General features: G+C 41.6%; 2 protein-coding genes across 7 annotated transcripts; both read left to right on the top strand.

Annotated features, from left to right (window-relative positions):
* Positions 1-123: 123 nt before the first annotated feature.
* Positions 124-1,688, top strand: LOC306778458 (uncharacterized protein). Its single transcript, XM_079269953.1, has 4 exons — positions 124-283; positions 371-893; positions 1,204-1,297; positions 1,404-1,688. The coding sequence occupies exons 1-4, from the start codon at positions 148-150 to the stop codon at positions 1,554-1,556; spliced, it is 906 nt and encodes a 301-aa protein (XP_079126079.1). The 5' UTR covers positions 124-147; the 3' UTR covers positions 1,557-1,688.
* A 1,250-nt stretch (positions 1,689-2,938) lies between these two features.
* LOC306778767 (ubiquitin-associated protein 2-like) lies at positions 2,939-19,827 on the top strand. Of its 6 annotated transcripts, none has more exons than XM_079270435.1 (29): positions 2,939-3,021; positions 4,502-4,636; positions 5,521-5,598; positions 5,750-5,860; positions 6,032-6,188; positions 6,431-6,508; positions 7,372-7,429; positions 7,659-7,741; positions 8,063-8,115; positions 8,379-8,443; positions 8,621-8,852; positions 8,966-9,221; positions 9,346-9,477; positions 11,399-11,535; positions 12,104-12,330; positions 12,495-12,738; positions 12,898-12,937; positions 13,194-13,317; positions 13,529-13,586; positions 13,811-14,021; positions 14,569-14,660; positions 15,201-15,251; positions 15,513-15,591; positions 15,897-16,085; positions 16,492-16,662; positions 17,444-17,548; positions 18,007-18,074; positions 18,412-18,603; positions 18,997-19,827. In XM_079270435.1, the coding sequence occupies exons 2-29, from the start codon at positions 4,544-4,546 to the stop codon at positions 19,090-19,092; spliced, it is 3,480 nt and encodes a 1,159-aa protein (XP_079126561.1). In that variant the 5' UTR covers positions 2,939-3,021; positions 4,502-4,543; the 3' UTR covers positions 19,093-19,827. The 6 variants fall into 6 exon arrangements, with proteins under 6 accessions (XP_079126561.1, XP_079126559.1, XP_079126557.1 ...); XM_079270433.1 differs by having other exon boundaries at positions 13,808-14,021; XM_079270431.1 differs by having other exon boundaries at positions 7,366-7,429.
* Positions 19,828-21,432: the final 1,605 nt, after the last annotated feature.

Genomic DNA, 21,432 nt, shown 5'->3' with positions numbered 1-21,432 from the left:
ATCTCCGTGCTTCAAGTGGACCAACAGACCGCCACAGCCTCCCTGCTCCAAGGGGAACAGAAAAACACCTCACTGTGTCCACTTGAGATTGAAAGGGGAGAAGATGACAGGAGGGAAGTAGTAAAAGAACGACTCACATATGAGGAGATGGCGAGGACAATTTTAGTGGAGCTGCCAAAGGCAAAGACTGTCTGCCCTCTCACCTCTGACACCATGACAGCTACAAGTCACACTGAGCAAATAAAAGGCATGTGTTGTGCCACATGTGACCATTGTGGAATAGGTAAATATAAGTTCTGTGTGTGTTTGTGTGTGGACTAACTAGTCCTTAAGAACTAGTATGTGAACTTTTTATTTTTATTTTGTCCAGGTATGATGAAGCCTCCCATCCCTGAGGTTATGCTGGTCTCTCTCCAGGATCAAGAGAACAATCAGAACAATCAGAACAATCAGAAACCCCAAACTACGCCAGCTATTGACGTCCTGGGCTACATACCTCCTGCATCCCCACTTAAAACCTCTAAATGTGGTTCTACACAAACTTCTGTCATGCAGTCCATCTCATCCTCTGTCCAGCAGTCTGGAAACACGAGTTCATCCGGTTCACACAATCGAATGACATATGGTGACACCGATGTGCCACCAGAATATGCACGCTATATGCTCAGCAAACTTGCTTTTTCCATTTCAACACCACAGTCAGACAGTGTTTTGGGCCAGTTGAACACAGTGCCAAAGCAGTGTCACACAGTACATTCAAATCATCCCAGCAACTCAAACATCTCACTCCAACAAAACGGTCCTATAGAATCAAATGGTCAAGAGAGCACCAGCAATCAGAAAATCACACCCATAATCAATCTGTCTACCCTGGAAGATTTGGATCAAGGGCAGTAAGTACCAGGAATGTCACAATGTTATTTCCATAATCATCCTAAATGAGCGTTTGAGAAGCAAGTGCAGCTCATATTGAGACACCACAAGTATTAATCTACAAATAAGGATAATACCCAACTGTGTTTCGGTGATATTGAAATCTGATCACATGATAACCCTGCAGACATGATACAGAAATCATACTGAACTCTTTGGTGACAGAGTTAGAAAACCTGTGGTGTAGTTCACGATAATGGATTAAAAAAAAACCTAGAGTTTAATAGCTTCAATGAAGTATTTTGTTTTTCTAATCCAATCCAACTTTAGGTGGTGTGTTGTCCAGGCCCATTGGGAGCAGCTCGAAGAGACGGAAGCTTTATGTCGTAAAGAGGGGACTTTTCTGTGCAAGCAACCTGATATGGTCAGAATTAATCAAAGCCACATTTGTTTGCTCCTTCCTTTTTGTGAACTACATTTTAAAATTAATTTAAATTGTCCCCACTCTGTTTCTCGCTATCTCTCAACAGGCATTTGGGGAATATGTCCACAAACTGGTGGATATCATGGAGAGAAAGGCTCGCTGTGTCCAGATCATGATAGCTCAGCTGCAGCCATACCTTAAGCCGAGTCATTCTAACCAGCCACATGGCAGGGAGGAAGATAACTACTTGAATTCATGAAGTTGATTACTTAGTATTTTAAATGAGTATTTTTAAGTGTAGCCTACACATTAACAAATATCAGGTATGCAGAGCTGTGATGTTTATAAGGGCACAATATATTTTTCACTGACAACACAATATTCAATATGCGTCAACATTAGTATTGCTTTTATTTTATAAATGTTCAATGGACTTAAGCTTTAAGAGTTCACTGCTGGACAAATATCACTTGATGTGTGTGACATTAAGATATGTGTTACACAAGGGCTCTTGTGGGAAGAGATGTTTTCCCATGGAGAAAATATTATAGGATATATATTAGAATCAGATTTGAAACATATGTCCATTTGTAGATGTGTGTGTGTGTGTGTGTGTTTCTTATGTGCAGGTATGGGGTTGTTATTTTTCCTCTTCGGTCATCAGTGCTGTATACATGCTGATTCAGATAATTACAGTATATTATGAAATTCTTGCATTTATGTTTTTAAATCATAATTCATCAAGTTAATCTTAAAATGGAGATGTATTTTACAACTGTGGAAACTTGAATCACTGGTATTTAAGAAATGAAGTTGTTTTTATTGCTGCTATTTATGTAGCATACTGTATTTTTCATTTGTTCTAATCCAACAAGGTTATTCTTTTGCAAACCCAGTCTTGGCCCAATCTTGTCTACTGAGCTGTTTACTTGGCATGTGACAAGTGTCGTGCTATTTTATTTGATGTCAATAAATCGTACGTTTCTTTGCTTTCTAAAGCAATATTTGGTGTATTTTTGATTTTCAGCTGAGTCATTGAGGGTATTTGTTTTTCCAAACAAAGTTATCAGGGTTTAAGATGAAATAAAATGTGCCTGGTGTTCAGATGATGTGTTCTGTGTTCTGACACAACACAGTTACATCATCATATACATACCTAATATACATACACAGTGTTCTGTAGTGGGGATTTGATGATTATTTGCTGAGTGCTGCAGTGCAGATATATTGTTTTTAGTCTATTTGCCCATTCAAATGACCTTTTATTATGAAACTGTATATATGCCAAAGAGAGCATTGCTGAGAGTGAAGGGGTGAATGAAAATTGAATATGAGATGCCAGCCTATGAAGACATTGCGAATTTCGTGGGTCACATCTATTACACCACCACCGAAGAAACCTACTCGACTTAAATCATAAGCCATCCCATGTAGGCTATATGTGATCTCACATCAGCATACGTATGTATGCGGGGAATTTGCTACATATATATGGAAAATGTACCACATAATTTATAAGGAAAGTTTTCACCCGTCCTCACGCTGAAAACGTTACAGCGAAGCGCGCTCCCAGACAGGAACGCGCACGTAAGGGCACGGTGCTGAACCACCTGACCCGCTCGGTGGATTTTGGTTGGCAGTGTTGGCCTCAGAACGTTGAACAACGGCGCGGTGGGTCACGTGACAGCATCTGCTGCTGCTGGCTGAGCGAAGCGTGTTAGCAGGTAAAATAAAGAATAAGATGTGTTGTGCTAATGTGTTCGATTCAAACGCCCTTTGAACCACCCAAGTCGTATATTATAACTTTTACATTAATTTAAGGGAAACTCATTGGTCTATTCCGAGAAACCTTTCGTCCTCCTCGATGGTTAGCTGTCTAGCTAGCTAGCTAGCTAGCTAGCTAGCTAAGTAACCAGCGTTGTATCCGTACGTTACTGTAGTGCTGCGTTCATTGTATGTGGACGGGCCGTTCACATGCCGGGCAGTCGGCCTGCTGCTGATCTCTGTCGTAGCTCAACATGAACGGGCCACGCGTTTTTCGACAAGTTTTCTTCCCCACACACTGTATTGCATTCCTAGCACATAGCTTTGGACATTGTACATGTTAACGTTGTTTGAACACGCGACGTTTGTCACTTTCATTTTATGTTCGCCTGCTGCTAACTTATACTAAATTTACATCCGATTTAGCTTTTCTCTTGGTTAACACAAAGGGTACATCGTCGCACTTTGTTTATTTTTTGTTCCCTAGTCGTTGGGTCTATCCGAAGAGGGATCTAAGTCGCTTTACATGTTAGCTAATTGTGTTTTCGCACTGCTAACATCTCTCCATTAGAAGATGACGGTTTGAAGGTGTGTGTGTAAGTTATCGAACAAAGACGAGCGTAGCTCGCTCAAGCTAACGTTAGTTGATCTAGCTAACACTGATGTGAACGTTAGCGGCTCATGTTTCCACCGAGATTCTTGAGACCTTCACCGAAATAAGGTCACGGTTCAGTCATAAATTACGTTGGAGAAGGATTAACTTTAATGATGAATAATAATGCATTGCTAACGTTACGTCATAGAGCTGGCCTTAACCGTCTGACATACGATTATCAGACATGATCACAGCCGATAGATCTCATTTGTTTTGTTCCCATGCGGACAAGTTGTCAGTTGGTAGTATTATCTAAAACTAATAACTATTAGTAATATAATCTAACTCACAGTAATTGTGTGTTCAACGGACAAAATAAAATAGTGCTTTCGATTTCCATAGACACAGTTTTGCCTGGCATAAAGCCCGGGTTCCTTTGTTGTTAGGTTAGTTATTACTTTTACTGAAATGCCGGATAATTGTCGCTGTCCTGACTTTGTCAATCGGGAAAAGTGTTAGAATTTATAATACCCATAGCATATGCTGGTGCATACTGGCTGTGTTTTTGTGTCGGAGACGGAGGGAAGGTTGTAAGTTGACACCCGGACAGTCCCCTCTTGGCTGGCTAAATTTAACTGGGGTGGTGGGGGGCGACAGATGGGATTATAGTCTTGCATGGTATAACGTTACTTCAGTCAGTCTGTCTGAGTCTGCGCCGCACATTCAGTTCATTGTATTGGCATTCAACATTTGTTCAGTATTGTATTTTACTAGGAATTGTGATTCAATGTAACCATTGCACATGTATATGTCATTTAACTTTGCCTCTGTCCCCTCTCCCCTAGATTTTTCTATTTTGTACATACATTGTTTTGTATATACTGTATATGATGACTTCAGTGGTCAGCAACCACGCCCGGGGGGCTCGGGACGGAACACTGTCCACGACCACACAAACGCAGTCGCAGAAACCGATACAGGTGGGTTGTCACCATTGTACAGAGTTGCAGCCAGGCCGAATTATTTTGCTCAATTTGAATATAGTCTGTCTTTTTTATTTTTCAGCACAATAAAAGGTTTAATCCCCTAGTTTTGTATGTTATACTGATAATTGAAAGTGTGTTTTTGTAATCGATGTAGTTTCACACTTTTAAAGGTTGGGTGGATACATCCTACATTGTATACCTTTGCCCAGATTGTCGCATCTTTCACTGAAATACGTAAATAAACATGGTGTAAGATGCATTGGCAACCAATTCTTAACATCTTAGGGACAGCAGACTGTGCACCGTAGTCTCTTCTGCTCTATGTAAGAGTTGATTCAGTTGTCTAAGCAGAATTAAGACTGGTCATCTCTGAAAGTGGGGATGATAACCAAGTTTATGTTGGTGTGAACTTAAAAGCTGAAGAGCCAGTGAATCTGTGGTGAGAAAATTGACAGAATGGATGAACAAGTGAACGATGCTGGATTTATTTTTTAGGGATCTGTGACGAACATGACAATAGCTGAACTTCTGTTATTTTGTATATCAGGAATTGAGTGTGGACATGTTAACTGATCACACCTGAGATTCAAATTCTGTTAAGTATCAATTAAAACAGACTACAGTTAAATAAATTTTGCTTTGGTTATTGTCAAAAAGATTTTATTCTTTTGTTACATTTTAATTATGCAGATGTCCTCCACAGTATCTTAATGACTCAAATTATAAGGTGATTCAAAAATGGTGAGCCTATTTGCAGCCAAAAGCTGCCTGGTAGCCACTGTGGCAGCCCCTGTTCAGCCCTGCTGATTTATTTTTTGAATGTGAAAAGAAGCCAGGTTCCTGTTGTATTATTTCTAACTGAGCTGTTTGTTTACCAGGCCACACCAGAACAGATTCGTTTAGCCCAAGTGATCTATGACAAAAATGATGCTGACTTTGAAGACAAAGTCAAACAGGTAACGTGTTTGTGCATGTACACACTTTCACACAAATATATTTTTAGGATCGCCGGCATAATTTCTTGGAATTCCTGGACATTGGGACCCTTCATTGAATCAGATGGTGATCTAACTTAATGCTGTTTTTTTTTGTTTTGCACAAACACAGCTGATTGAGGTAACTGGGAAAACTCAAGATGAGTGCATGGTAGCCCTCCATGACTGCAACGAAGATGTAAACAGAGCCATCAATTTTCTGCTGGAGAGCACCTCTGACATAGTAAGAGTCTATGTACACACGCACAAACCATATTCTTATATACATTTGATGCTTGTTTTCACAATTCCTCTGGGTTTTTGCAGAAACACCATGAACCATGCAACATTTTTGTCACAATCTAGCAATATTTCATATATGTATTTAGTCCATTCTCTGGTTTACGTCTGTCAGACCTCCTGGGAGACTGTGGGGAAGAAGCGTACCCTTGGGAAAGAAGGAGGACCCTCAGAGATAAAGGAGAGCCGGGAGAAGAAAGGAGAGAGGGAGGCAAGTCGTGGACGTGGGGCGTCCAACAGGAGGGGCAGAGGCATCAGCCGAGGGCGCGAAGGTAGGAAATATGTTTGTACTGTCTGAATTGTGTAAATGCAGGTTCCTTGTCAGTCCTTTTTAAATGGTGTTCTCTGTATTTGAAGCATCTTTGACAAGTTTATTTTTAGTATTATATGGATTTGTCATTCAACTTTTTTTTCCTTTGATATCCCAGTGGGTTTATTTATAAAGGCTCAACGTTCTTTCTCACAGTTCAGTGTTAATAATATGAGCTTGTATCTGTTTCTTGTTGGATTCCAGGTCGGTTAGAGGAGAATGTCTTTGAGGTTACTCCTGGAGAGAGAGGGGGAGACCGTGGACGCAGAGGGCGGGGCAGAGGTGAGCAGTACGGAGAATTACACCTCTTTAGTTTATTGGATACTTTGTCATTTTGTAAGCAAAAAGACCAAATGTGCAAAGTTGGACGATACAAAGATTGTTGAAAAGGGGGTATTTATAGCTACCAGTTTTGACGTTGTTTTTAGGCAACCCAGTAGTCCACCATTTGCACATATCCATGAATTTAAGCAAATTGTAATGTCGTTTGGTTTTTGTTCACTGTGTTAGATAGGGCATTGTCTCAGATGTTGTTCTGCATGTTTTGATGATGTAGCTGGCAACATATCTATTTGTATCTACAGGCGTCTAGAGTATTGCAGCACTCAACGTGTGTGGAATGCGCTGAGTCCCTGCAGCTGCTTGCGTGTATGTTTAGTGGGGCGAGGGATGTCATTGATAGAAGAGATTGGAGAGGGTGAACGGGCATAGAATCTGACTCAAGTCATGTCCTTTTTTTGTAACGACAAGTGATCTAAAGAAAGATGAGGTCAATCAAGGCCTGGTTCAGGAGAAATTGTGTCTGAGGGCTGATTATGTTCTAACACTGGAGAAATGCATGTATTCTTGTGGCTGTTGAATGTCTAAAGTTAAAATCTTGACTTCAACATCTTCTTTTGCCAAAAGCAGATCTTTTGGCTTATTAAGACATCCTGTCTAACCGTTACCTCAATGACCCACATTTGTGTGTTTTGACAGCACAGATATCACAATGTGATCATTCTGGTGTGGTTAAACTGTATTGCACTGTATTTGTAGTTAACTTGTTGACTGCAATCCTAAAGCAATACCACATTTTAGAAACAACATGGGTATAAAAACATAATCTGGGGTCATCTGGTTGTCCTGTGTGTCCTCAGGGGCAGGGGTTCGCGGTAGAGGAAGGGCAGCTGATGACAACAGGTTCTCTACCCAGGGAATGGGGTAAGAATGTGTGCTTAGTGTAAATCTTAAGCCTGAAGTAGGATCAGGAGGTAGTGATGCTGATTACAAGCACATATCTTAAACAAATCTAATGTGGATAAATTAAGTTTCTGAATCTCCTCATTCAGTAGTAACAATAGACCAGATGGTATTCTCTTCAATTTTGCTTACGTTTTCCAACCTGTCTCCTCTTTCCTGGTGTCTTCTTTCCACTCTCTACTACTTTCAGCATCTTCAATCCTGCTGATTACGGCGCTAACTCCCGAGCTCGCCAGGATGCATGGGACGGCAATGAAACTGCTGAGGGAGCTGGTAAGGAAAATAACCGAGATGTCACGTTTTGATGCAATTTCCTATGTTTTCTGTAGAATGGCTTAAAAGTTAATTTGCCCCAAATCAGTGGGAAATTCCAGATGTAGACCACTAGGTGCAGAATAAAATAATAATTCAATCATAAATAGGCAAATTACTCTGTTGAATTCAAGGGCTTTTATTTTGAGGGTGTTTTATATTTAAGCATGTAGGGTGCTATATTTAGTTTCAGTGCTTTGAGTGGTTGGTAGTTGCTGAGAACATATGAGTGTGTGAACATGGCAACACTAACTTTGCTGCTGTTCTGTTTTGTGTTTTTAGGAACATGGGAAGGCAATGTGGAAGACTGGGCTGCAGAGGACTGGAATGAGGATGTAAGGCAGCACTTTTTAATGATCTGAAAGGGATTTGCATTGCTGTAGATTGAGGGGTTGCACAAAGTTTGTTTCACTTAGATTGCTTTAAATCTGCACTGGCCTGCCTAACTTCTCGAGACGTTGACTTACTAAATACTATCGGTTAAGAGTCAGTGGTCCTATCGATGTGGTTCTTAATGGTTGTTGATGTACAGTACAGCACATATGCCAATATAAATCTGATGGATGCCTGTGTTTGTACTTCCTGTCCTTTTCCACAGTTGTCTGAGACCAAAGTATTCACTGCCTCCTCTCCTCCAGAAAAACACATCACACCTAGACCCAAGTAAGCGATCCTGCCCAAAGTCCAGTCAACTTAAAACACTACAGAGAACGGGCTTTATTTTGATCTGTGTGGTTATCTTCGCCTTATTGACTCTCCTCCTCCTCCTCAAACCCCTCCTTTCTTCCACTCTTCACTCCCCCCACTCTTCCTGCTCTCTTATGTTCTGCTTCCCCTCAGTGGGGACATGGCTAGCCTACTGCCGAAGACTGGAGTGGCTGTGGGGGGTTCTATGGAAGCTGACTTGGGAGCGATAGTCGATGGCCCCTCAGCCGAGCATTTGGGCCAAAGCCTGGTGTTTACCAATTCCCACCACAATGGACGCACTGCAACACACAGCTACGCACACGCCACAGCCAACAGCTACGCCCATGCCGCCTCTGCTAGTCCCACCTATGCACATGCTGCACTGGTACATACACACACACACATGTGCAAGCACCAGCAAATACCTAACGATGTTTATGTGCCTACACACTGATACTGGTGTATTCAGTTCTTGTTTTGCTTCTCTCATCCTCCCAGTCCTCAGTCCTGGGTTCTGGTTTTGGGTCCCTGAATGCGCCGAAGCCAACGCCTGCCTCCGACATCAGGACATCGGAGCAGCTCAACGGCCCTCGGCTTGGTCAGAGGGCCGGTCCGATGTTTGCCAACGCCAGCAACATTAGTGTTTCCAAAAATGCAGGGCCACCTCCAACACAGAACCCTGTTCCAGCAGGCTCTCCCTCTCTAGAAGTCAAGGCTCAGAGAGTGGAGACTGGCCCTGTTATTGCCCAACACAGTAAGTTTAAATTTCTCAAAGCAAATAAGAAATCCATGACTATTAAACCTGTTCTTGATGACAAGGTACAGTGCACAGTGGTACCTTTGGTATATGAATACATATTTATCTCCATTCTCTCCAGTGGGGATGAAGCTTCAACCTGAGCCATCAGCGGTGCTCAGCCAGCTGTCTCAGAGGCAACATCAGTCCTCCATCCTTCCCACCGCAGATCCTCTGGGCCTGTCGCATGCTCCACAGGTCCCCACACCACCAGGTAGGGCTGCAGGACGGTGTTACACTAAAGTAGAGATGCACAGATTGATCGGCTGCGGGAACTTACTAACACTAAAGTTGTAAGTTGGACAAGTTATAATACATTATTTAAGACTACTGATGTTAAAGTAAGTATTCAAATAAAAATATATAGATGACAACAGCAAAGTTGAGGATATCCTACAGAATTTTTGCCAGTTTACACTGACTTCGGGACTTTTCAAATCATTTTTTGGGGTGAGTTCCAGGACGGTGGTGAAAAAGTTATTGGAGCTTTGCTGTTAATTGTAGTTCTTAGAACCAAAATCGGAATTGGCAAGTCAGACTTTTAAGATATCGGAATCAGCCAAGAAAATTGCAGTTGGTGCATCTTTACATTAACGGTGGGATAGTTTGCGTAGATTTCCACTTGCCAGTAGAGCTGCAACTCAACTAATTATTGTCATTTTTGAATATTGATATTTGGCAGATTAATTAGATAAGAATGACTCCTGAGCTGTTCAATGGCCACAATTGCTGAAATGAGACCAAGCACTTAAATGTTCCTTCTGCCTTGTTTGTTGACTGCAACAACACATGGAAAAATACGATGGGAAATATTTCGCTAAAAGGGAAATGTGAGATGGCTACAGCGCTGATATCAAAGACACATATTCAGGGCACACAATAGGGTTCAGGTGGTGCGTTTTTCTGCTGTAGAAATGAGAAGTGGGAACACTTATCTGTAGCTAATCAGTATCTGTGCTGTAAGATCATGGCAATATTGTCTGTGTCTTCAGGGTTCGTACGGTCATGGAAAACCTGGAAAAGTCATGGAATTTTAAAATGGTTATTTCCAGGCCTGGAAAAGTCATGGAAAAAAATAAAATCCCAAAAGTTTTGGAAAAGTCATGGAAATTTGTTATTTTCATGTCGTTGATTTGCGCTGAGTTGCCAGCCAGCGTTTCTCAGATTGGAGTGAGAGGAGGAGAAAATGTGATGTGATCTTCGCAATAGAACATCTTTGACTTGTCGCGTCTTGGCCAATCAGCGTTCAGATGTGCACAGCGTCTTCATTTCCCTCCGTTAAAGTTTACGTTGCGTTATGTCCGTTACCGTTCATACTTGCTGGGTTAAGTTAACGTCCACTGCATGCGGAACTTTGTCGACTGTTAACGTTCGTCATTATCGCGATTTAGAAGGAAAAAACGTAGCGTGATGAAACATGCAGCCCCCCCGTGTTCCGGTTCAGTTCACGCGGTCGCTCGTTAACGTTAAACCGGAACATCTGGTTGCAGGTTGTTTGTTTTAACTCAAAGTAGAATGAGGATGATTTCGAATAACTTTCTGCTGCTAACGGTTGCTGATGCAGAGGTGTGTATAGATCACAGCTATTTTACTCTTGATAAACTACCTTAGCCAGAGTAGATTATCATTTTCATTTCAATAATTGAACTGGATTGAATGCATATTAATTGCAAATAGAAGATAGGCCACAATTCCAACAGCTTTGCAGTAACAGTGGAAGTTAATATGAAGCCGTACAGTAACGGGGTTCAATGAAAACTTTGCACTACAAAAGGGAAAGCAATATGTGCACCAGCTGGATGCTACTACCTACTAAAGCTCTTATTGATGTGTCAGTGTTATGAATGCCTGTCAACCAGAGTATATTCATAAATGTTTATTCTTTTAATCAAACTACTGTGTCTCATTCGTTTGTGTCATTTAAGGTAGACTGTATGCTTTGGAATTCTCATTGTTCGTTTAAATACTACATTTTCTCACTTTTTCATGTATACACCGAGATTTCACAAAATGTTTGGTCATGGAAATTTGGTTTAAAGTCATGGAAAAGTCATGGAAATCCATTGGTCAAAATGTGTATGAACCCTGTGTCTTGCTCTATCCATTCATTTTGATCCTCCTGTTATATCCTACAGGTCATGAGTCCTCCATCCCTCCTTTAAGAGATGGAGCTTCTCCAGGAGGGAAGTTGACGTTCATGGAGCATTCTGTTACAGAACCTCCTCAGCGGCAGCTAAAGACACAGAGACGCAGAGTACCTCCTTCCTCAAAGGTAAGCTCTTCTGATATCTGAATCAGACAAAACGAGTGTGATAACCTCCATGCAAAAATAACTAAAGAACAATATTACTTGCAAGATATGGTAGGAACTGAGTCTTCCACAATGTATCTGTTCTCACGTACTTGACAGGAAAACCGGCTGACTGGCAATGTGTAGGACCTGATGATTTCAGTGATGTGTAAAACACGGATGGAATCGCACTATTTGAAATTAATAGATTATAAAACGTGGCCCAAATATGCTGCTACGTTTTGATGTAATTTACAGGCACGCTGCAGCTGTCCTTGACTTTGCGTCGCTGTTTAATGGACGGCAGGGCTCCGCTCCTCCTCCACAAACACACACATGCTTGGGCAATATGTGTGAGCCGCGAGTCTCCCCGATGCATAGCAGTTTCATCATTTATTTTTGACTGAAAATACCGTTGCACACATTTTAACAACTTGATGTCCATACTTTAAAGATGTTATACATTGTACAAATTTGAACGTAATTCAAAATAATCAAATTGGTAAATATATAGGCCAACTTCTACTTAATTCCTTCTTTGTTTTCTCAGATCCCGTCGTCAGCAGTGGAGATGCCGGGCTCAGCAGATATACTTGGCCTGAATGTTCAGTTTGGGGCTCTTGACTTTGGGTCTGAGGCTGGTAGTGGAACAGTAGCAATGGCACAGGCGGAGCCGGCCAGGGAACATGCCCTGACTCAGGGCCCAGCTCCAGTACCCATGCCTGGTCCTACACAGCAGCCACAGAGCAGCCTGTTCTCCAAGCCAGGATCTATGAGGTGTGTGAGCGCATGGAGGAGTTGTTTTGATTTAAGGTGTAATGCATAGTTTTGTCTTTTTACAAGGAATTTGTGCATCTTTTCAGAGGGCGTAGCTTTCTGCTTCTAAAACATTCTCTGTATGTCCGTCTTTCCCCATCTTCCTTTCTCTGTCCTGTGAACAGCGAACACATGAACAGCTTACCCCCCTTACCATTAGCTGTATCAGATCCCAGCTTCCCCTCACCATCCTTGGGCTTACCCTGTGCCACGCCCTCCCCCTCCATGGGTCTTCCCAGTGCAGCCGCACCACCCTCTTCTACAGCCTCATCCGCAGCAAGCCGTGTGGAGAGCAGTGGTCAAAGGTCCCTGCCACCTCATCTGGGCTTCTCTCAGGCCAAAGATGTCTCCTCAGCTGCCGCTCTCACGGTGAGGATACATATTTATCTGTGTATGCATAAGTGACCCAAGTGAAAAGAGGATGTTACCCCCTGCTGATATCACCGTTATCTCTCGAAAGGTCAATCTCTGCTTAATACCTGACAAAAAACTAAATACTAAGACTTTGATCATTTCCTCCTCTCATAGAACGGCTACAGTGGCATGAAGACACAGAGCACACAGGACAGTAAGTACACGCAGCAGATGGAGTGGCCAATCTAGTCCAATATGATGAATACTGATCGTTAAATGCATCAGATAGAAAGTGGAAAGAATCCTTTCAGAGAAAGTTGATTAGGTTTGACAAAGACCAGGACACACTCAAATCATCCACCTTGTCCAACTTTGTTTCATTTTATTTCATTTTTTTCCCCCCCTCCTAACAGTTTGTAACCAACACAAAATGATTTACACCAAATAAATTTCTTTTTCTTTTATAACAGCTACGTCATCAATGTCTAGAGCAGTCATAACAGAGTCTCCCGTTATGACGAGTGACACTGGCCACCACATCCCCTCCCCTGCAGTTACACCTTCCCACTCAACATCCATCCCCTCGCTCAGCAGGTAAGGGATGCTGCACATTGATTCATTTTTATTTTTTGTGTGTGTCCTCTGTCTGGAGATAATGATGTTTACAAGCACATATCCTAAACCTTTTATGTGGAAATACATATTCACTGAATCTCCCGTCCTTTTTAAATATATTCCTTGGTAAAGAACTTTTGTTGCTTTATCAGATTTAAGCAGACTGACTGAATCATTTTACTCTCTCTAGTCATGTGACCAGTACTCACTCAACCGGATCCGTTCTTGCCACAAGCTCCTCCCACACGGTAAGTCTTTACATGCTTTCATACAGACACAAGTTTAACAAAACATCCCTCTGCAGTTGTGGTAATAAAAATATGTGACTTATTATTGTGCAGTTGGGTTGTTTGAGTGCAGGACTTTCTTTTCTGCTAATCTGTGATGCTTTCAGAAAAACATACCTATGAAATAGTTGCTGCTTTTTCTTTTTCCTCACACACCCTTTCTTCTCTTGTTCTGTTAACAGCAGATAAGTAATGTGGAGAACAATAGTAGTGGCAACCTCCATGCCTATTCATCGTCGTCCAGCCACGCTGTCGATTCAAGTCCCCTGGCTGTTAACTGCTCAGTCACCAATGGTCTGCACCAATCTGGAGCACCTGGACTAACTCCCAATGGCACAAACGCCACACTCTCAGCTGCAGGCAGCCGCACGGCACCCCTGCTCACCACCACCTCTGGTAGGCTCATAGATCGACACAGGAATCGCATCACCGTAACACAGGAACTCATTCACACAAGAGTCTGCCAGGGTCTGACAACTATACAACTCTGCTCCATAGACTCATCATCAGACTTTCTTAATTTGCAGAGTATGTTAGCACAGCATTAACTAGCGTTAGCACTTCAGTGCTATGCAAGCTACTGAATGTTGATTTTTAATGATTGTAAAAGTGAATAATGGCCTACCTGGCTTGACAAGAACAGTGTTATTCCTTAATATCAGTCTTTTATCTCAATCGCCAGGTGATGTGGTGGTTTGGTTTTTCCAAAAGTTAGATAACATGTATGCAGGTAGTGCAGTAAGTAACAGGTTGACAGAGTTGCAGCGAGGGGCGGGGCATAATGAAGGTCAATTCCTCTAGTAATCAAGCTTTTTTGACACTTACCTAAGACCATACAGATCGATACAAATTTAGCAAAATTACATACAAATGTAAACGACAAAATAACTTAATTAATGTCCATATATTATGTCAAGTTAAAAATGTTTGTCCTCTTTACCAGGTAAAGCTCCTCCCAACTTGGCCCAAGGAGTGCCGCCTCTCCTGGCCAACCAGTACATCATGGGCCCTGGTGGCTTGCTCCCTGCTTACCCGGTAACTATAAAAATATTTAAACACAATTTAGCCAATATTATTTTATTGTTTGTATATTTATTAGTCTCCTGGGTTTTTTTTTTTAAAGGGAAAGAAGAGTTTTATCAAGAGCATAGATGATATCATAAGAGATTAACATTACCAGAACTGTGAAGCATTTTATTTTTGTCAACAATCAGTTTGTAATAAGGATGTTAATATTTAACCGATGATCATTTTGACAAATTAATGCAATCAGTTAAGCAGTTAAAAAGCTGAGCAAAACTAAGAGCATAAAACAGGCTAGTCACTAAAAGGAGAATTGCGGGTCCACCTTCAAACTTCAACAATTATGGCAGTGAGTTCACTCCTTATTCTATGGAGATTCTCAGTGTTGACTGACTGTTTTAGTAGGTTCTGATCAAACATGACAGAGACACTGACTGAAGTAGAAGCTTAAAATTGGTGAAGCATATAACTTAAGTTGAGTTTGTTGGGAACAGTGACTTCAAAGTGGTACTTAATTATCACCGATTCTTCTCTCCATTATTATTTCAACAGCAGATCTACGGATACGAGGACTTGCAAATGCTGCAGTCTCGCCTTCCTATGGTGAGTGTTATTCTGCCCGATACTCTGCTTCATGTTACTGTGATTCTAGTATTATGTTAAATCAGTGAGGGGCTTTCAAATGTGTTTCCCTTTTTGTTACATCCCTGCTACCTTTTTAGTAAAGTAACGACTCGTAATACGCATCCTCTCTGGCAAAAGAACAAAATTCCAAAATTAGCAGTCTAAGTTGTATGGAAAAGGCAACGAAATGTGGAGGGTTACATTTGGCATTTCATTTTTCATTTTCCTCTTTCTACACAGGATTATTATGGTATAACATTCCCTGGTACTACAGCTGCTATGCCTGGAAGAGAGAGCCTTGCTAATAATCCATATTCTGGTAAGTGAAATGTTGAGTTGACATGTCCGCTGCATTATGCGTCGAGACAGTCTGTTCGTTCACACTGACACTGAGCAATTGACACAATTTGTTTCGTGAAACTACACATCTGTCTGTTCATACCACATTTTATTAATGTCTGTCATTTTTGCACTTCAGCATATTATGCAAAGCATAATTGATTGGATCAACATGGAGATCCTGCCGATGGTTCACGTTAGCTGTGGAATAGCGGGGCAAAATATGTTTCGATGCATTTTTTTCCAGCTTCAGTTTTGTCTTCTCTGCTGTCATTTTCTATCCAGGCGAAGCGACAAAGTTTGGCAGGAATGATTCGTCATCTCCAGCTCCCCCGACCAGCATGTCTACAGCCGGGGTGCAGTCACAGCCCCAGCAGGCACCACAGGCAGGAACACAGGGGCAGAGTCAGGGTCAGCAAGCTCAGAACCAGGCCTTCCTCAATCCCCCTCTGCCCCCTGGCTATGGATACACTGGTAAGGAGAAGTACCATTATGTTTAATGATGGCGATGTTGTCCAGTTATTTCCAGGCAACTCATCCACGCACTTGACATTTACTCTGAATGCAAATTCCAGGCTACCATCTTCTCGTTATTTTGGCTTCTTGTTTCTAAGGGGTCTGCTGTAATATGTAAAGAGTACTAAAAAAGAAGATTATTCTTAAAATGTACAAATTTTTAAAAGAACAACCCTTCACTATTATTTTAAGATCAAACAATAGTGATAAGTCACCGTTGATGCAGACACAAAGTCAATTTGTGTAGAATGTATTAATGTAACCGTGCACAGACGAGCCATTCTCATCATTGTTGCTTAAATACAGTTGCCTAGCGATCTGCTTTCTTTGCACTGGATTCTTTTTTAAACGTACAATTTTACAGGTCTGCCGTACTACGCTGGTTTGCCGGGGGTTCCCTCGGCTTTCCAGTACGGCCCCACCGTCTTTGTGCCTCCTGCTGCTGCCAAGCAACCTGCAATGGGCCTAGCCAACCCTTCCAATCAGTATCACCAACAGCATCAGCCCAGTTACGGACAGCATGCATATGGCACAGGTAAGACCAGGGCAAAACAAGAAGGCCGTCTATGCTCTGACTGCTGTTTTCAAACAAATGATAAAAGGTTTCCATGTGGAGAATATATTCATTCATTTTAATTCAGCTTTTGAGTTGATATGAACCATGACAACACTGGTCGATCTTAAATTCTGAATACTGCCAAACTGTCACAGCAACTTGCCACCAAAAGTAGCTGAGGTGGTCACTTGAACGACTTCAACAGTTTGACTACGGTAGTCATGGGGACATTAGTGGGTTATCGGGCCAGTCGGTTCTTTCTGATGTGTTGGATGCTCTAAAGTACACAAGCCAGCTGTCTTGTAGAAGGTGTGGAGTTCAGCAGGAATGACCTTATAATTCATAATGGTAACAGTTTTTCAAGAGTACCGGTACATGTCTTGGGATATAGAGGTGCGTGTACAGAGACCGAACCCTAACATAAATAAGATGTGTAGAGGGAGGCAAAAGAGAATTAGATTTCCTACACTTTAGACATGTACACCAAATGCTGCATGTGCGTGTGGAATCGGGCCTGTGTGATTTTTGCTTGTGCTGCATGCATAGCTCAAACCCCCTGCTGAAGTTGGACACGGCTCAATATAGACACAGCTGCCGTTTTAGTCAGGTTACCTTACTGCCTCTCTCCCCTGCCCCCCTCTCTTTCCTCGTCCTTTTCTTCTCTTCACGTCATCCGTTTCCTGTCTTTCTCTTCCTACCCCACCTCTCTTCCTCCTTTGCTCGCTGTGCCTCCTCTTTTTCTGTACTCCTCCTCCTTCAGCCTTTGATGACCTGTCTCAAGCCCACGGTGGGGAGTACAGTAAGGGAGGGTACGGAGGCTCTGCCCAGTCACAGGCCAAGTCAGCGGGCAGCGGCCCAGGGAAAGGTACACACACAACACATGTGCGCACCCTCTAACAACACGCAGTCAAAGTCAGCGGGCATTTCCTTGTGGGGAAAAACAGATGTACTCACAATTGCAGATGATTCTACAGTCAAGAGTGTTCTGGAGAAAGGTGTGTATTTGCACATGCGTGATTGCACTTTGATGTGCACATAAAATAAAGGAATACTTGCAAAAGGGTGACAAAAAGTGAGAAATCTGCACCTCCTCACTTAATATGCTTCCTCCTACTGGCTGGCCCCCCCTCTTACTAACAGTGGAAATGAACATTCAGTGCTTGATATTCAATCATCAGTGAAGTGACGCAGTTGTGCTTCTTCTCCCTTAACTCCTTTGCTTTTCCTTCTCTGTTTTCTTCTTCCCTTTTTCTTTCCTTCCCTCCTTCTTACTTTTTTTTTCTTCACCTCTTTCCTATTCCCTCCTTTTCTTTCTCGTCTCAGCACCGGGACTGTCGGGGTCAGGTACCGGTGGCGGAGACATGGGAGGCTCAATCTATAGCAAAACTCAAGTGAGTGACTTGAAGTCCTGTGTTTGGTTATGGCTCAATGCCTCTGCTTGGATAATAGTCTTAAGATAACACGAGTGACCTTTTCTGCAAATATTTCTCTTAATCGAAACTAGTGCATGTCTATAAATCAACAGCATATCACCTTGAGTAGGCCATTCATAAATTAAGTTGTACATTTGATTTGGATACAGAAACATGTTTGCATTGGTAAAATATTCATTGAAAGCTGTATTAAATTGGCATTTTATTTATTTCTAAACCTGTTTTACATGCACGTAATCAAGTTGGCCTGTATTCACAATTTTAAGCTCTTGTGTCTTCTCTTGGTTATCCCCAGTCATTTGATAAGCAGGGCTTCCACACGGGGACACCACCTCCCTTCAGCCTGCCTTCAGCGCTGGGGGGAACAGGGCCCCTGAACCCTGGGGGTGCTCCTGGCTATGCCCCGGCTCCCTTCATGCACATCCTGCCACCGCACCAACAGCCCCACTCTCAGCTGCTGCACCATCACCTCACACAGGATGGACAGGTAAGCTTAGCATACATCACATTCTGCCCACATAAGTTTGCATCATTGAAGTGTTAATCTGTCGCTTTGTCTATTTCATTTGACACCCATGTTTTCTGAATAGCTGTGACCGCATCAGCTGACGTAGGTGGGCAAACAAACAAGACTGCTCCTGTGCATTAACTTGCATGCTGCCTGTAATGTTCAGCAACTTCATAGGCCTTTTTTAATAAATAGTTCCAGGATCGTTTTTGCCCCAAGAACCAAAAAGTCAGGCACTTGAAGGCTTTTCTTACCAGGCACTAGCAGTCAACACTGCAAGCGCCACCCTGATGGTTTTTAAACCTTTTAGGTAGAGATGTTATTTTAAACATTAGTGACTCACTGGACCTTTTTTTTTTTCTTTCTCTACAGGGTGGTCCTGGTCAACGCAATCAGTCCAGCAGCATGCAGCAGAAGACCCAAGGCAGCAAGTCCAACTATGGCAACTCCCCCTACTGGGCCAACTGAGGAACATTTCCCAATCCTCACTCCCCCAAAGGCTGTGTGCGTGCGAGTGTAAAGCTAAAACAAAAAAGAAAGACACACTACCCTCACAATGAGCAACCTTGGGCCTCCTCGCCCTGCTCCCCCACCTCCACTAGTCCTCATCCTCAAGTCTTTTGGGTTCTCTCTTCCCTCCCTTTTCAAAATTGGTTGTACATGTAAGATATTTATGTATGTATTTATATATATATATATATATATATATATACTGTATATGTAATAGTAGAACATGAAATGTGGTTGCTGCATTTTATTTTTGAAGGACTTTTTGTTTACTTTTTTCAAAACTGCAGGAAAAGATGTTACATTAAGACGGATTGAGGTAATGGCGAGAGAGCGAGATAATAGAAATGATCTAAAACCTCCTGTAAGAAACCGGAAAAGGAGAGAGCTATAGCACTGGTTGCGAATGAGGACATTTCAGATGGGGGTGGGGTTTATAATAACTAATTGCATCCGTTTTGTCTTTTTCTTTTTTTTATTTTTTTTATACATAACTTCCAGAATGACCAGGCTCATCTCCCAAACTTCATTTTGTAGCTTCCTGTTTTTCCCCCTCTTGACTCTCTTCCTCCCTTCTTCTGGAAGGCTGCCGACTCTCCTTGTGTCAACCCCTTACCTTTGAAGACAACTAAATTTTATATTTTAATTTTATTTTAACCCTGATTTCCCTCAAAATAAAAGTTCTGAGCAGTTGGAGATTTGACTTGACTGAAGTTTTTTTGTTGTTTGTGTGCATTGTGAATTTTCTCAGACTGTTTTCTGATTCAATCATCCTTCATGTCAGAGATGGCAAATAATTATACAGAAACTTGGAGCAGATACTTGCATCATAGGGAGCCCTGCCCAATGTTTTCACATTCACCCATCCAGTACCGTTTGAAACGAAGAAAGATGGAAATCATATTTATCCAAAATACTGTATTGCATGTGGTTACCTAGAAACCATCACTATGGGTGCCTATGATCATGTAAAACTGATAAAACAATTTATTGTCATCGTTGCCAAAATGTCTTCGGTGGTTATTACTGAAATTAAATCAAAGTCAGATCATGAAAATCTAAGCACAATTGGATATGACAAAACGCCTGCAAGTTATTATAATTTCTCCCCAAAATGTATACTGCACTCGACCCAATTTGCAACAAATGTTTCTGTTGCTGCCAAACATCACATTCTCATACCTTGAGAATGCGATTTAATAAATTGGTAATTACCAGCGCAAACTTATGGGTTGACAGGTTGCAGAAGACGGGCTCTTCCTTGGGTTTGATAATGCGATAATGATGAAATAAAAACAGAAATTCCAAGTGGGTGTATAATGGGATGAATTTGCATTGATTGCCCCATTCCCTCTGGTCTGTTGTCTTAAAGTAGATCTATATTTTGTTTAATTGTACTTGCAGTTTTTACCGTACGATTATCTAGTTGTGGGTCTGTACTTTTGACCTGTTGGCTAGTTTGTAGGATATGATGCGTGCAAGCAAATGGGATGATAATTAAGAATTGTTTTTGATTTGTGCCACTACAGCTCATTAATTGAATAATACAATCTTTTCATTTAAAATTGTTAATTTGTGTGGGGCGGTTGCTGTAACGTTTTCGAAAAAGTAGTTTGCTGAAACTGAATTGAGCATCGTCTGTAATCTGATTGCCAAAACTGTTCTCTGTAATAGTCTTTTAAGCCAGTTGGCCATATGGTGAACCAGCTTGAGTGAGACGCAGGTGGCTCCATCATAAGACACCATCTTTTCCCATGAAATGCATATTCTATGATGCTATGAATAAAAAACAGTTTATTATTTTATTATTATTTTCTTTGCCCATGACTCAGCACAGCAAAACGTTTGCTTAAATATCAAAAGACAAAACAGAACAGTTGCATAATGTGATTGTGTTGAATTCCTACAGTAATTTAACCCAAAAACAATCACTAAAATGGGATAAGTAGTGATGCAGAATAAAGGTGAATAGATGTGGATTTGTCTGCACCTTATCCAGAAATTTCCATCATTTATATTTAGAAATGTAACTTTATAATCGGACTCTGCTCATGTGAGGATTGACGTTCACCATTTTATTCAAGATCATTTCGCCAGGTTAGTTTAGTTCGTTTTTGTTCATTGCAATTTATTGTTGTAATTTTATGAAAGAATTCAATACCATATAATCTATTGAAAAGTGAAAAAAAAACGCTTGAATGATGACTCTTCCTATTCATATTCCTATGATTAAAGATTGAATTGCAATCTTCATCGTGTAATCTTCTCAGTCACCACAAGATGGCAATGTATAGCTATTTC

This window comes from Melanostigma gelatinosum (assembly GCF_949748355.1).
Source record: "Melanostigma gelatinosum genome assembly, chromosome: 6".
NCBI classification, from domain to species: Eukaryota; Metazoa; Chordata; class Actinopteri; order Perciformes; family Zoarcidae; genus Melanostigma; species Melanostigma gelatinosum.
Note: the sequence above shows the minus strand (reverse complement) of the source record. Positions and strands in the feature narration are given on the sequence as shown.

Excerpts from the sequence above, each read along its gene's own strand:
- LOC306778458 (XM_079269953.1), top strand. The coding sequence starts at position 148 with ATGGCGAGGACAATTTTAGTGGAGCTGCCAAAGGCAAAGACTGTCTGC. Across the intron at positions 284-370 it reads ATGTGACCATTGTGGAATAG|GTATGATGAAGCCTCCCATC; the intron begins GTAAATATAAGT and ends TATTTTGTCCAG. Across the intron at positions 894-1,203 it reads GAAGATTTGGATCAAGGGCA|GTGGTGTGTTGTCCAGGCCC; the intron begins GTAAGTACCAGG and ends ATCCAACTTTAG.
- LOC306778767 (XM_079270430.1), top strand. The coding sequence starts at position 4,544 with ATGATGACTTCAGTGGTCAGCAACCACGCCCGGGGGGCTCGGGACGGA. Across the intron at positions 6,509-7,365 it reads ACGCAGAGGGCGGGGCAGAG|GGGCAGGGGTTCGCGGTAGA; the intron begins GTGAGCAGTACG and ends GTGTGTCCTCAG. Across the intron at positions 7,430-7,658 it reads TTCTCTACCCAGGGAATGGG|CATCTTCAATCCTGCTGATT; the intron begins GTAAGAATGTGT and ends TACTACTTTCAG.